Source organism: Neolamprologus multifasciatus, chromosome 19 (assembly GCF_963576455.1).
Source record: "Neolamprologus multifasciatus chromosome 19, fNeoMul1.2, whole genome shotgun sequence".
NCBI lineage: Eukaryota > Metazoa > Chordata > Actinopteri > Cichliformes > Cichlidae > Neolamprologus > Neolamprologus multifasciatus.
In genome coordinates, this window is record NC_140457.1 from 27,796,414 (window position 1) to 27,812,120 (window position 15,707).

The window sequence follows — 15,707 nt, forward strand, 5'->3', positions numbered from 1 at the left end:
TGTGTGTCTGTGTGTGTCTGTGTGTATGTGTGTGCATGTGTGTGCGTGCCTGTGTCTGTGTGTGTGTGTGTGTGTGTCTGTGTGTATGTGCGTGCATGTGTGTCTGTGTGTGTGTGCGTGCATGTGTGTCTGTGTGTGTGTGCGTGCATGTGTGTGTCTGTGTGTATGTGCGTGCATGTGTGTCTGTGTGTGTGTGCGTGCATGTGTGTCTGTGTGTGTGTGTGTGTGTGTGTGTGTGTCTGTGTGTATGTGCGTGCATGTGTGTCTGTGTGTGTGTGCGTGCATGTGTGTCTGTGTGTATGTGCGTGCATGTGTGTCTGTGTGTGTGTGCGTGCCTGTGTGTGTGTGTGTGTGTGTGTCTGTGTGTATGTGCGTGCATGTGTGTCTGTGTGTGTGTGTGTGCCTGTGTGTCTGTGTGTATGTGCGTGCATGTGTGTCTGTGTGTGTGTGCGTGCCTGTGTGTCTGTGTGTATGTGCGTGCATGTGTGTCTGTGTGTATGTGTGTGTCTGTGTGTGTCTGTGTGTATGTGCGTGCATGTGTGTCTGTGTGTGTGTGCGTGCCTGTGTGTGTCTGTGTGTGTGTGCGTGCATGTGTGTCTGTGTGTGTGTGCGTGCCTGTGTGTCTGTGTGTATGTGCGTGCATGTGTGTCTGTGTGTATGTGTGTGTCTGTGTGTGTCTGTGTGTATGTGCGTGCATGTGTGTCTGTGTGTACGTGCGTGCATGTGTGTCTGTGTGTGTCTGTGTGTATGTGCGTGCATGTGTGTCTGTGTGTGTCTGTGTGTGTGTGTCTGTGTGTATGTGCGTGCCTGTGTGTGCCTGTGTGTCTGTGTGTGTCTGTGTGTGTGTGTGTGTGTGTCTGTGTGTGTCTGTGTGTGTGTGCGTGCATGTGTGTCTGTATGTGTGTGTGCGTGCATGTGTGTCTGTGTGTGTGTGCGTGCCTGTGTGTGTGTGTGTGTGTGTGTGTCTGTGTGTATGTGCGTGCATGTGTGTCTGTGTGTATGTGCGTGCATGTGTGTCTGTGTGTGTGTGCGTGCCTGTGTGTGTGTGTGTGTGTGTGTCTGTGTGTATGTGCGTGCATGTGTGTCTGTGTGTATGTGCGTGCCTGTGTGTGTCTGTGTGTATGTGCGTGCATGTGTGTCTGTGTGTATGTGCGTGCATGTGTGTCTGTGTGTGTCTGTGTGTATGTGCGTGCATGTGTGTCTGTGTGTGTGTGCGTGCCTGTGTGTGTGTGTGTGTGTGTGTGTCTGTGTGTATGTGCGTGCATGTGTGTCTGTGTGTGTGTGTGCCTGTGTGTGTCTGTGTGTGTGTGCGTGCATGTGTGTCTGTGTGTGTGTGCGTGCATGTGTGTCTGTGTGTCTGTGTGTGTCTGTGTGTGTCTGTGTGTATGTGCGTGCCTGTGTGTCTGTGTGTGTGTGCGTGCATGTGTGTCTGTGTGTGTCTGTGTGTATGTGCGTGCCTGTGTGTGCGTGCCTGTGTGTGTGTGTCTGTGTGTGTGTGCGTGCATGTGTGCCTGTGTGTGTCTGTGTGTGTGTGCGTGCATGTGTGTCTGTGTGTGTCTGTGTGTATGTGCGTGCATGTGTGTCTGTGTGTATGTGCGTGCATGTGTGTCTGTGTGTGTGTGCGTGCATGTGTGTGTGTCTGTATGTGTGTGTCTGTGTGTGTGTCTGTGTGTGTGTGTGCTCTTTGGGGCTCTGAGAGGTGAGAACATAGAGGAGTATGTTTCTCCAGCACTGACGTGTTTTGCTTCATCAGGCTCTTGAAGTCGACTCTCTGCTGGTCAGTCTCCGCATGGAGGCTGCTCACATCAAGAAGCTTTTCTCTTTTCACTGGCTGTGCCAGTTTGGTCTGGTGGAGAATATAGAGGTGGTGGTGCAGGAGTACCGGCAGACCCGCGGGTTGCTGGTATGCAGTCACACACATATGAGACTACATACACATACACACTGTCAGGCTTTACTGGCTAATCTGTGTGTTTGCAGCCCGTCCGTCTGTGTGTACTGGGTCCTCCTGCAGTAGGTAAAACCACAGTGTCCAAAAAGATCTGCGAATATTACCGACTCCACCACATCACAGTGAAAGGCTCCGTCTGTGACACCATCGCCCGGCTGGTGAGCTCTTTACTTTTCTCCTCCAAATCAATGAGAACAATGAGTCCAGCTGTGGGCATTTTAAACTGCTTTCAGGAACAGGCTGTCAGGAATCCTGATCCCGGCGAGTCCACACAAGAGGCCCAGGAGCAGCTGAGCACGATGAAGGAACGCCTGGAACAGAACCGAGGTACGGCTCCAGATAGCGAGGTCTGGATGTGTTGGCACACGAGTCGTGACTGAGGGCAGTGTGTTTGTTTATCATGAGGGAAATTTCTAGTTTTAATTATTAAGAACCAGAAATGTGTTTGTTTGTTGTTAAGTATATGTTTGGTGTTTGTGAGGCAGTCGCACCCACGTAAGCTACGGAGGAAGCTCACATACAGTTTCATTTAAAAAAAGCAGCAACAACATGCTGTTTAACTGCGACATCAGTGATGCAGTGAGACAAGATCCTGCTGCTTGTACTATAGCAGTAAATCCAAGCAGTAGTACTGCATGTGAGCATGCATGTGACCCACGCCCTGTTTCATCACCTGCGACTCATCACCTGGTGTCAGAACTGAAACTGGTCCCCGTTCTTTCCGAGCTCCTTAGATGATAATTGTGCTAACTTCAGTCTGACGTCTCCTCCTCGAGGGTTCTGGGTTATGTCTTCATGTTTTCTATATAGAACTAATTCATGACTTTAGCTTCTACATTAATATTTAGCCTAATGTAATCATAGCTGCTTCAGTATTTATGACATTATTTCTGACTGTAACACATTCAGGTGACGTAAACACTTAGAAGGCTTTGCTAGTGTCAGCGCTCCTGTGATTGTCTGGCTTTGACGTGCTGAGGGCTCTGCAGCCGGCCCAGGTACGATACAGCAGGTGACTGTGCCTCCTCAGAGGGATCAGGCAGCAAACCAAAGCTATGTTCTTTATATAAAAGCCATCTGATCAGACCCAACACCACGTCTCTGCATCACTTCAGTCATGTGTCCCACCGTAAACGTTTGCTCAGCAGAGCCCAGCATGTTATGGACACTGGGTGGCTGTAAAACACTGATGTTGTGTTTCAGCTGCTAATGTCAGATCTGCATACACGACTGTTTGTTTTCTACATTCATGAGGGACATTTGGTCTGTTTCCATATTTCTTTGGTGCTCTATGTGGACTCTGCAATATTCAGATTTAATTCAGTTTAATTTTTTTAAACTTGACTGGGAAAAAGCTTCTTCAGGACTGTAGCTCACCTTTATGTACCTGTTTGAAGCAGCTTGTGTTATATGCAGATCAAACATGAACATTTCTCTGTACGGTGACAGAGTGCAGGTTTTATATTGGCTTTGAGTGCTCTGCACTGTGTTTGTGCCTCTGTCAGAGACTTGGTGTGTGTCCTCTGAACGTCCACACCTGTGTGTGAGGTGTGTGTGTGCAGCTGCAGGGACATGCTGGCAGTTTATGGTTAGCTCTCACAAAGTGAGCACGATGTGAGTTAGGCAGGTTTTTGCACAAGCTTCAGGATAAATCGGGTAATTACAGATTTATCTGTATTATGGGAAATGATCTGCTGTGTTGGGATTGGACGGTTTTGTCACATGATCACATGGACTGTTTGTACAGATTGGTATTATTGTACGATCTCGAGGCATCGGTTGAATAGAAACATGAATCCCGCAGGTCTGGAGGAGGAGCTGCTGCTGAACGTGATGAGGGACAAGCTGACGACTCACCCGTGTAAAAACCAGGGTTACGTGTTGGAGGACTTTCCCCAAACACGCAAACAAGCCAAAGAGCTCTTTGACGGTGAGTCGGACACCCCGAGGTCTTGCACGTCAGGGCCACACCTGCTCACTCGCTCTTGTCTTCTTCAGGTAAAGAAGAGGATGGAGCATCCCAGAATTCTTCAACCAGCATTATTCCCGGTACCTGCAGGCAGCTGTGACTCCTTTTATCTCACGTTTAACAACAACAGTAACAGATGTGCAGCCTGCATCAGTAACAGTTGTCTTGTGTGGCCACAGAGTTTGTGTTGTGCCTGGAGGCCACAGAGGCCTTCCTGTTGGATCGAGTGCTCAACCTGCCCGAGAGCTGTGTGCAGGAACACAACTGCGAGAACTTCTCGAGGCGGCTGGCTGCTTACAACGAGAAACAGTCGGAGGATGATGTGGTCCTCAACTACTTTTATGAGCATGACGTCATCCCTCTGCAGTTTGGTAACCCGTGAAGAGAGGCTGCACCACTTGTGAGGGGGAAATGCTACTTTCTCAGTGTTGCTAAAAGTCTCTGTGCTCCTCCTCTGCAGCGATCAGCAGCAACGATGAAGCAGACTGCCTGCCTCTGATGCAGAAGGTCATTGACATGGTGGGCCAGCCCAGAAACTACGGTCCGAGCAGCCAAGAGGTGAAGGAGGAGGAGAGGAGGAAGGCTGGCGAGAGGCTGAGGAGAGAAGCCCAGGAGAGAGCAGAGGTGGAGCAGATGGAGGCCGACGAGGCCAGAGCCAGGGCTGCACACTGGGCTGAGTGGGTAGGTGGAGGAGAAACACGAGGCGCTGTTAACGACAAACACCTTTCCTAACAATGAGCAGAGGAGTGCGCTGTGAAGAGCTTTGCTTTAACAAGCTGACAGCGTCACAGAGCCATGACGGCTAAAACCAGGAGAGGCAACAAGCTGAATTATTCATGCTTCTGTGCATTAGACTAAGAAGTTGGAGGAGGTGAGGCAGCAGGAGGAGGAGGAGCTGGAGGCCACGTCGCGCCCCATGAGGGACTACCTGATGGAGCAGGTTGTGCACACGCTGAGCCAGGGTCTGATCGAATGCTGCCGAGCTCAACCACAGGACCCCGTGGACTTCCTGGTATTTCACTGCCCACAGATCGTTGCCTGGTCGTTAGCGTCTCCTCCCCGTGGCGTTAATCACGATGGCGTACGTCTCTTTGTGTTTCAGGCAGAGTACTTGCTGAAGAACAACCCTTTTGGAGCCGATCACGAGCAGCTTTCCTAGCCGAGGAGAATTTGCTTTGAGTCTTTGAGACTCGTCAGAGCATTTCAGTCGTCACATGCCGAGTGTCCCCAACTCCACGCTGGGATTTTGATTAGGTCTGATTTGTAAGTGGCCCATTCTCCTGCCCCTGTTGCATTCACACACGGTTTGTTTGGGCTCTCGTGTGCTGGCCGTTACTTAAAAGCAACCCAAAAAGCAGATGAACGTGTGCACAAACCAGGAGCTAATTAGGAAGTTAATTTGCTTAATAAACTTGGTAAACTGTAAAGCAGACACGCTCGGGTCATAATTGCTTTGATTTAGCTTCAGATTTCCAGGAAGGATAAATGTTACGAACGGCAGCTCATTTGTCGGTCTCTCGTGTTGCCACTCGTGACTCCAAAGTGTACATAATTGGTTGCGACAGAACACCGAACGATTTCATTGTACATACTTAATCACCACACGGGGAAATTAGTGGAGTTTATCTGGGAAACACTGTGATGCAAGCTGCTGCAACACTGTGGGACTGCAGCATGTGTGCCCACACACACACACACACACACACACACACACACAGGTGTAGCAGCTGAGATGTTACCTGTCCATCTTCACGATGTGCTGAAATAAACTGAGTGTAGCATCTGTAACACCAGTTACATTAACACTAAACATAGTTTCAAACCCACAACATTACACAACAAACACACAGTTGTGTAATGTTGGCTCTCGTCCATCATCACGTATCAGACAGCATGTGTTTGACTTTTGCTTGTACAGGTCCTCTAAGGCCTGAGAAAAGCTTCCCAGTGACCTGCAGTGACCTCTGTCCACTGATGGTGCTGGGTGTACTGGTTCTATGGTGGGAGGTGAGAACAGCTCCCAGTCTTTGCTGCATTTGTGGACTGGTGTTACTGTGTAGGATCAGCATGTGCTCGGCCTTCTTTAGAGCCACGCCTCTTTGCTGTGCTCTCTGAGCTGTGATTGGCCCTGAGGCCGAGGTGCTGTTTCTACTCCTCCCAACATCTGAAGCATTTAAAAGGTATTTGTTTGGGACTGTGCTGGGGAGGCATTGCTGATGTTGTTGTGGTTTGTTCTCCACCATCTATTGTGAAAAGCTCCTATCACAGTCTGTTTGGCAGCTCTTTGTGCTGTGTGTGTGTTTTGTCTCCCTTTCAGAAAGTCCCCGAGTGTTCAGACTTAACTAAATTCATCCTGCTGCGTTCTGGTCACAGATGACCTTTGAGCGCTGCGGACAGACTCCCTGGTTTGATGTTATCCAGAGGAAACGCCTCCTCCATCATCTCCTGGCTGATTTACAAGCAGCGTTTCACCACTAGGTGTCAGTCTTGGATCACCTATTAACTGTCGGGAGGATGGTGATAATGATGAGTCTCTTTATGTTTTTAGTCTTTGAAATATCAGGATGTCTTCAGTGCTGAACAGTCAGATGAAAGCAGCACATATTAAAACCACCTTTTTTCTTTACAGGACTCAGTTCTTCCTTTGACCTCTGAGATAAACCCTGTGTTTCTTAGATTACTCTGCCAGTGTTATTTGTACACACAGTTAAATAATGTCTCTGCAGCAGATTCATTTCATCTACGTACCACCAGAAGCCAAAAATGCAAGCTGACACTTTCCTGCTCGACCCTCCAGGCCTCAGTGACGCTGAGAGCAAAGTTTAGAAATGAGTGTGTAAGGTCACCGTCAGGAGCTCGGTCCTCCTCCTGTGAGAGGAGCCAGAGTTCAGGTCTAGAGCTGTTATCACACGTGAAGTACAGATAGACTGAATCTGCTTTTTCTCACATTTATCAGACAAAAGTCTGACTGACATTGTTCTGTTTTGGATGAAGCCAGGTTCACTAACAGTAAATACATGCCTCCCTCCCCCGAACCATCACTTATCCAAAGTCAGTGGTAGCAGGCTAAGATGTCCTCCTGGGGGAGTCTGAGGTGAGCCCAGGTGAGAATCTGGATCTACCCCAGAGTCTACTCCAAGAGGCCTGCCTGCAAACCTCCACAGGGAGAGGTCCAGTAGGTATCATGAGCAGATGCATGGAGCTGGCTCCTTTCAAGGTGGAGGTGCAGCAGCTGTACTCTGGAGGTGCGAGCTCCTCACGCTGAGGCCACATCCACACTGGCCCGGATAGGTTTGAAAATGCTCGGCGTCCACACTAGTGTTTTCAGTCGTTTTCACAGAGTTGTGCGTCCACACTTACGTTCCAGTCGCGCAAAAGCGAGTGAGAATGAAAGAATTTGAAGAACAGCTGTCTGCAGCACGTACAGACTGATATTATTCTTTAACAGGGCTGTCAAGATTGAGAGCAATCAAACAACTGCGGTATAATGCCCTCCGCTATCTTTGTTTAATTGGTCACATGACTGCATCACATAAACGCGTCATCGTTTTAGAAAGTCTGCGTTTTCACCGTCCACACTGCAACGCAAACGCAGTCTTCAAATGTGTGTTTTTGAGAGCATTTTCAAAACGTCTCAGGCCAGAACGGAGAGAAAACGTTTCAAACGCATTCGTGTGGACGTAGCCTAACACTCATCCCAGCCACGTTGCAGAGGCCGTTCTTGTTACCATGGCTTAAAACAAGCCAGCTTTGCTAATGCTAAGTTGCTAACAGTTATCCACAGGACGTCCTTCGGCAGTCACAGACGAGTCCTTAAACATGCAGGATGTCGTGTTTTTAGCCGAATCTTTTCCCGATGCTAACCCAGCAGTGTTCAGTGCCTAACCTTTCTGGAAATGAAGCCAAAAACACGAGTGAGATGATGACAACAAAGGATGCAAACCACAGTGTCCCGACTGATAAAGACTGTGACCCATCCAGCCTTCAGCTGGTGACTTTGCAGGTCTCTGTCGGTAACGGCGGGTTTATGGCGGTGGTAAAACTCAGCGGTGAGATATTTCCAGCATGTTGAACCAAAGCAGACCTACAGACATTACATCTCTCCTCCAGCTTGTAAGCACCTGTTTAATGCCTGAGGGTAGCTGGGTCTGTGTGGTTATTCTGCCTCCATGACCTACACCCGGATAAGCATCAACATGATGGATGTGAGAGTCAGTGTGATGTCCACTTACGAGGACATTATGCTGCCACTATCAACATTTTAAACAAATATCCTCATGTGTGGCTCTCATTTTCTTAGAAACAAAAATCAGGTAAAAAAATAAAATCTGGTAATTCTTTGTTTTTACATTCATCGGCCCCAATATGACCAAATATCAGAGAAATAAAAATGCTGCTGTGGACGAGTTCAGGTCTGAGGAGGTGAAAGACGGCCCACGGGCTGTTCATGTAAAATTGCATCATCTACTCCTGTTCATGTGACACCCGTGTACACAGAAACAACACGCATGACATGCAGCATTTTAACACGCTGTCTTTGCCTCTCACTGATAACTGCAGCACATCTTCATCACAGGGCTTCACTTGATACATGTCCATCCATCAGCTGCAGTAAGCCCTCGTGTGTGGCAGCATGTGGACTGAATCCACTCGCACTGATGCTGGTCACTGTTCCCTAACACCCCTTAATCCACGGAGGATCTCACACACACACACACACACACACACAAACTGCTGACTTATAGTCAGACAGACAAAGACACACTTTTCAGAGACAGAGAGAATGACACATGCATCAAACTGATGGGTTAAGTCGTCAGGGGAACCCCCACATGCCCCACAAGCAAATGCCGAGCGACACACACACACAGACACACACACACAGACACACACACACGCACACACACACACACACACACACACACACACCTCCCCTGCTGCCAGCCTCATTCTGAGCACTCGGAGAGGGAAAATGTGTTTTGTTGCTTAGGAACAGTTTGCCTTGTGTCTCAGCAGGGGGTCTCCTTCTGAATATCATTATGTCCCCTCGACTGGGGAGGACCACACATTTTTCTTTGCTGCCAATATTTATCTTCGGCTCCGCTCGCTCTCCAGAGGCCCACAAAAACTGTTCTCATTGATTAAAGGCGGTAGAAAGCAGACTGCAGCAGCACACGCCTCTCCTCAACGTAACTTCATCAGAAACGGCTCCTTGGTGCTGCTGCAGGTGTCAAAGTTCACCCCGGTGACATTTCACTTTCTTAAAGTTAAATCCCGAGCAGAGGGAACGGGTTGTTACCTGGATAAAGTGAATATGGGTTCTTTCTTTACTGACAAAATGTAAAACAGATTCATACGAACATGATGATCAGGTGTGGATCCACCAACTCCAGGGCCCAGAGCAACACAGGCCCCCCATCAAAACCAGTATTTATCTGCACGCTCGCTGCTGGTAAATGACTCTGCTAAACGTGCCCCCCCCCCCCCCCCCCCCCCACATAGAAGAAACAGATACACAGTCATCTTCAGTAGTATTAAATAAAACAATTGTTATTTATCCTAGTCGGGCTGGTGGGCTGTTCAGCCTCAGTCTGAAGAAATAAGTCATTTTAGGTGTGTCCCCTCTCTTTAAGCTAACGCTGAAAGGGCTAAACAAATCCACTCGCTTTCTGAAGCCTGAGTTTAAGGAGGAAAAAGACTAAACTGTCCCCTTTAACCCTTTAAAACCAGTCAGAGCAGCACGCTCTGTTTTGCGTAACTATTTTTAAATCCCGGTAGCTCTGCAACCACGTGAGCTAGCGAAATATTTTTTTTTGCATATGAAGCTGGAGGAGTTGTACTTACATCTTATGCCATCAGCTTGTCCTCGGTCACAGTTTCCTTCCACATATAGCTTTGCAAAAACTGCATAAAAAGCACTTGCAGCAACAAAAACATAATATTCCATCATTCCGATCAGCTGTTCGTAACACTTCCTACGTTGGAATAGACGTCAAAATAAATTTCCTGTGGTGGGAAACTATTTTGTGCAACTTTTTTGTATTTACAGTTTTGAGGGATAAGCCTCTTAAATTTCTCTAACTAGAAATATATGTTAAAAAAACAAAAACGATTTTTAATTTTTTTGTAGTTTATTGCAATTTTTTGCAATTTATGTAATTACTATGCACTTAATGCAGACATATTATTAAAATTTGGGCTATAATGGTTGTATTGATGTATAGCAACTTGAAATGCTCCCAAAAATGGCTCCACAGCATGTAAAAATATAATATAATATAATATAATATAATATAATATAATATAATATAAGCTCTGGCGGACTTGGTTCATGGTAGGTCTTAAAGGGTTAAGCAGAAGAGTTTTTCCATGATTGTAAAAACTTCATCTTTGTATACTGGTGAATTGTTATGCACCAGTTCGTGCCTCTGTTTTCTTTATGAAGAGAAACATCAGGCACAAGGTAACAGGATGAAACGCAGGATTTTCACTCTCAGACTCCTTATAAAAGATTTAACTTTGGCGTTATGTTCAGGGCGCCTCGGCTCATTTCGTAAATGATGGTCAAAGTGAGAAACGGAGAAAAAGTCTCAGCTTGAACCTTAAAGATGCTGATTTTTCAGGCTGGTATCACAGTGAATTTCTTTTCTGCACTTGTGTCTTTTTTGGGAGGATGCGCCTCACGTAAATGTTCACGTGTTGATTTCACTGATTTATAAACGCTGCACTTCACATACATGTGAGCAGGACATTTGCTCACTGAATAAAACCTTTGTGCCATTATTTATTTGTATTTTGATTTATTTTGGCATATTTGTCTCACTTTGCAGATCATCAAACAAATTGTGATATTAGACAAAAATAACCTGCATAAATACAAAATGCAGGTTTTATATTTCATTTGAACAAAGCTGTCCAAACCTGGACTCTACTTTGCAAAACTGTTTCCAGCCACATTGGAGGGTTTCTAAGGATGCCAAACATCTCAATCAGACGTCCAGACTTTGACTGGATCATTTGAAAACCTTCATGTTGTTTCCACAGAGTGGACCTGCTCGTTTGTGGCATGAGCCGTTCTTCAGTTATGGCAGGTTGTCCTGAAGCAGCAAAGCAGAACTGTGTTTGTTTTACAGCAGAGGGAAAAAGACTCCAGAAGTGGGATCATCACGATGATTCTGGCACGTACGAGATGAGCCTGTGTGTCTTTGTCTCCAGTCTCTTTCTTATTGTTAAATCATGAACACTGACCTGAACTGAGGCCACTGAGGCCTGCAGTTCTTTTGATGTTGTTCTTCTGGGACCTCCTGCATGATTTCATGTTCACTGGAGCGATTTGAGAAGGCAGCCCCTGGAAGGTTGGCCATCATCCCTGTACAGTGCTTTCACTTTGGTTCAGTGGAGTCTCAAAGCCTCAGACGGCTGTGAGACCCTTCCCACTCTTACAGTCTGCTTCAGCTTCTCTCTACCTGATTTCTTTACTCAGCAGGTCAGTAATCTGGGATGGGCGGGGTTATTACGTCTTCATGTAGGGCCGCCAGGTTTGGGCTGCTTTTTTCTCTTAAATGAAAAAAACATTACATTTACTCCGGTTATTGTTGGCTAATGTTACAACAATAAAGGATTGCTGTTAGAGGCAAACCCAACTCAGGTCTCACAGCCATCGTGTAATTCTTCCATTCACTCTTGCTGCTGTCCCGTCACACTAGCCTCCACCCACTCCACCCTGTTTTCGCTCTCTTCTACACATCCCTGGTGCTTTAGAGGAGTCAGGCCCACACTTCAGAGTCTGAAGAGCAAACGTAGATGAGTTTGAATAGTTAGAGTCAGCCATCTAAAGACGTGAGTCTTGCATGTGTCAGTAGGACAGTATTAAACCACGTGCTGCATCTATTTTAATAGTATGGCTTCCTGGGCTTCAGGTTGGCTTAATGCAGTGCAGACCTTTGACCTTTGACCTTTGTCTCACAGCATGAAAAAGATGAGACCCAGCACCGCTGATAATCCTGTATTAGACAAGAATGATGCATTAAGTGCTTTGAGTGCTCAGAGTAAGAAAGTGTAAGAAAGGTGAATGCTCGTTTTGACATTCATGGATCTGCAGGGACACACGGCCAGTGCAGCATTATACTGTAAGACTGCAGCGTGTGAGCGAGCTCCTTCTGCACAGCGACCTCGACTGTGTCGTGGGAAAGAGCACATCAAGATTGCAGCAGCTTTTTGGCCATCACTCTCCCACCTACACTCTTCTCCATTTATACTCCTAAACAACTTCCCAGAAATGAAAATCAAGTCTAAGGATCAACATTATGATTCACTGGAGACGATCCAGCACAAATGACAGGCACAAGCACAAGAGGATGTCACTGAGTGGACTCAAAATAGCAGCCAAAATGTTGGGACGCTGCTGCGAGATGATTTTGAACAGGAGCCGAGTTTAGATCAGGCAGCAGTTTGGAGTTTTAAGGCCAGTTTAAGAACTTTTCCTGAACACCTCGAATCCACTTTAGATTCCAGGATGAGAGACGAAGTCCTGCAGACCGAAGGAATGATTGCCGGTGAAAATATTCCCAAGGCTCCGTAGAGTATCCATCCAACACTGTTGTGAACATACACTCGTCTCACCTTTATTCTCACACAGCAACACTGTGCAGTGTTATGGGCCATGTGAAAACTGAGACGACTGCATTATCAGAAGGACAAAGAAACAAACGGGGTTTTCAGGATTTGATGTGAAAGTTATGTTGTGACATATGAAAGGTGACCAAACACTGTGTGGTGGGACCATAGGAGAACCAGAGAGCACCCAGAGGACGCTGCGAGGGGCGGATTGGCCCCCGCGGGGCCCGGGCCTCGGGACGGATGGATGGGGGGATTGTGTTGACAAGGGGAAAAGACAAAGAGGAGGAGGAGGAGGAGAGGCAGCCACACATTCAGCAGGGAGGCTGAGAGCATCGGCCAGAAACTCATCAAAGCGGTGGAAACATCTCCAACAGCCCAGTAACAGCAGGACCCGTGTGTGTGTGTGTGTGTGTGTGTGTGTGTGTGTGTGTGTGTGTGTGTGTGTGTGTGAGTGTGTGTGTGTGTGTGTGAGTTGGAAAGTCGGCAGTGCTTCTGGGTGATGGATGGGAACATTGAGGGAGGCTTCGTTCAACCATTGTTCATTAGTAAACTACACAACTGTCCTGCCTAATTGCTCAGCCGTAATGTCAGACTGAGATGAGTGATTACAAGCAGCACTGACCTATTCTTTATGTCAGTGCTCAGGAAAACTTCACCTTCTCATCCCTCAGAGGGACAAAGAGCAGGAAACACACTGTGAGCGTATCTGTTTGTATGCACAGTCGTCACAACTGCTTTTACTGCCCCAAAGCTGAATAAACTCTTCATTCTGTGGCTGTGCTGACTAATCTTCAATCTTCCTGTTTTCAGTCAGGCTTAGTGACAGGAGTGTGTGTGATTTATACAAACACACACACGGCTGATGCTAACAAAGACGAGCCTTCAGGAGAACAGTGACCTGTCAGGTGAGGGAGGATGCTGTGGCTCAACGACGAAGCACGGCCCACCTGCTTGTACGTGGTGACCAATCGTGTTTCACGTTATAGAAATGACAGAGAAAAAATGGTCACATCTTTACTCGGGTCATACAAAGATCCGAGGAACAGTTAACAGTTAACAGTACATCAGAGATCACCGTTGTATTCACAGTAGACTCCCTTATGCAGGTTGCGTGTGTGATTTTCATGCCTTGCCCTCACTCCTTCCTAACTATGATAGAGTAGGCCTGGTCGTGCCATGGACGCTGCCCTACTCCCACTGCCCAGGCATCTGCCTCCTCTGCCTCTGCCATCAGGACTGGATCAGGTTCAGATCTCCCAGGCTTCAGGGAGGCGTGAGTAGTGGGGGTGGGGGTGGGGGTGGGGGTAAAGTAAGTAAACTTCAGTTGGGGCTCAAAACCACTCCTCAGGCCACTTTGGCTTGACTTGGATCCAGCTGGGAGAGCGCCATGCCCATGTGGGCTATGATGGAGGTCACAGAGGAGGAGATGATGGCTGAAGACGAGGAAGTGAAAAATCAGGGGAAATCTGGGGTGGGGGAGGGTAGCTGATGCTCATGGCTCCATGCTGCTTGTCAGTCTCCCTCAACACACAGAAAAATTTCACACACCTCCCACTCTGGCTCTGGGGGCAGCAGAGTGTCAGCTGGGCGGGTGTGTGGGTATATGTGCAGGTACACAGAGTGTGAATCTCAGGTCCTGTGGAGACAGGCAGAGAGCTCCCCTGCTAAATCCACTCGTCTGATCTCATCTGTCAGTCACGGGGTCCTGTAATGTGTTGGTGGAGAGGAGGAGGTATCAGCTGAAGCCTTGGCGTGTTTTTTGAACTTTCCACTTGAAAAACATTGTCGAATGCAGTCTGCAACAGCTCCACCGAACTACACAAGCTTCCGGACAAGAAATATACATTTACAAAATGTCTGCGTTTCCCCGACTTTTACATGTTTATTTCCATCTAATTAAAGCTGTAAATTGTAGAGGAGCAAACAGTGTTACAGTAGAATTTATTGCACGTGCCTCAGAGTGAACAAATCGGATTTATTTTGGGGATTTGATCCATTAAACAACTGTTGTTTCAACATCTGATGAAGGCCATGAATTATGGTTCAACAACATGAATAAAAACAAAAGTTGTGCGGATTAGCTGCAGTTTTAATAAACTGCAGCTAATGACTGGAAACAGGTGTTATTCAGAGCATCTTGAGCTAACGCTCTGATTGTTAGCACTGCATCAAACATGCGTCACACTATCCCACTTAAAGACAAGGCTTCAACCATACAGTTCATCATCAGACCAGTGACCAGTGCTCCACAATGAATCATGAGATCAACTATTTTATAGCTTTTTCCCACCCATGCTGGTTGGAGCTGATGGATGGCCCTCTCTGAGTCCTGCCAAAGGTCCCTTTCTGTTAGCAGGGAGTTCTTCCTTCCCACTTTCACCACGTGGTTGCTAATAGCTCTGACATGATTGTTGAGGTTTTCTCTCCCATCCACGCATCCATGCATCCATGCATCCACGCATCCACGCATCCACGCATCCACGCATCCATGCATCCATGTATCCGTGCATCCATGCATCCATGCATCCATGTATCATGCATCCACGCATCCATGTATCATGCATCCACGCATCCATGCATCCATGTATCATGCATCCACGCATCCATGTATCATGCATCCACGCATCCATGCATCCATGTATCATGCATCCACGCATCCACGCATCCATGCATCCATGTATCATGCATCCACGCATCCACGCACCCACGCATCCACGCATCCATGCATCATGCATCCATGCATCCATGTATCATGCATCCATGCATCCATGTATAATGCATCCACGCATCCACGCATCCATGCATCCATGTATCATGCATCCACGCATCCATGTATCCGTGCATCCATGCACCCATGCATCCATGTATCCGTGCACCCATGCACCCATGCATCCACGCACCCATGCACCCATGCATCCATGCATCCATGCATCCATGTATCCATGCATCCATGGCATGCATCCATGCATCCATGGCATGCATCCATGCATCCATGCTTGTCACCAGTCTATTAATGTTTAATAATTGAAATTAATCTGAATGAATGATCTGGTGACTGATGAAAACTGATCAAAGTTATCAGAATAGTTGCAGCTCAGTAAGACCTGGACTATATTTGGAGACCAAATGTTTTGAGTGTGGTTTGTTCTAAACTGTTCATCCATGTAG

At 47.2% G+C, this 15,707-nt stretch overlaps 2 protein-coding genes and 1 long non-coding RNA gene across 3 annotated transcripts in view; 1 reads left to right on the forward strand and 2 right to left on the reverse strand.

Annotated features, from left to right (window-relative positions):
* ak7b (adenylate kinase 7b) overlaps positions 1–5,347 on the forward strand; it is a 14,465-nt gene extending 9,118 nt beyond the window's left edge. Inside the window, exons 10-18 of the mRNA XM_085142526.1 lie at positions 1,754–1,903; positions 1,981–2,109; positions 2,185–2,278; positions 3,756–3,881; positions 3,950–4,000; positions 4,100–4,291; positions 4,381–4,601; positions 4,774–4,932; positions 5,023–5,347. Coding sequence (XP_084998652.1) covers positions 1,754–1,903; positions 1,981–2,109; positions 2,185–2,278; positions 3,756–3,881; positions 3,950–4,000; positions 4,100–4,291; positions 4,381–4,601; positions 4,774–4,932; positions 5,023–5,079 — 1,179 coding nt within the window. The 3' untranslated portion in view covers positions 5,080–5,347. The remainder of the gene's footprint in view (positions 1–1,753; positions 1,904–1,980; positions 2,110–2,184; positions 2,279–3,755; positions 3,882–3,949; positions 4,001–4,099; positions 4,292–4,380; positions 4,602–4,773; positions 4,933–5,022) is intronic.
* LOC146496756 (uncharacterized) overlaps positions 1–15,707 on the reverse strand; it is a 496,205-nt gene that overhangs the window by 346,912 nt on the left and 133,586 nt on the right. The gene's annotated exons all lie outside the window — the stretch shown is intronic.
* Positions 1–15,707, reverse strand: part of LOC146496757 (uncharacterized) — a 358,433-nt gene that overhangs the window by 284,623 nt on the left and 58,103 nt on the right. The gene's annotated exons all lie outside the window — the stretch shown is intronic.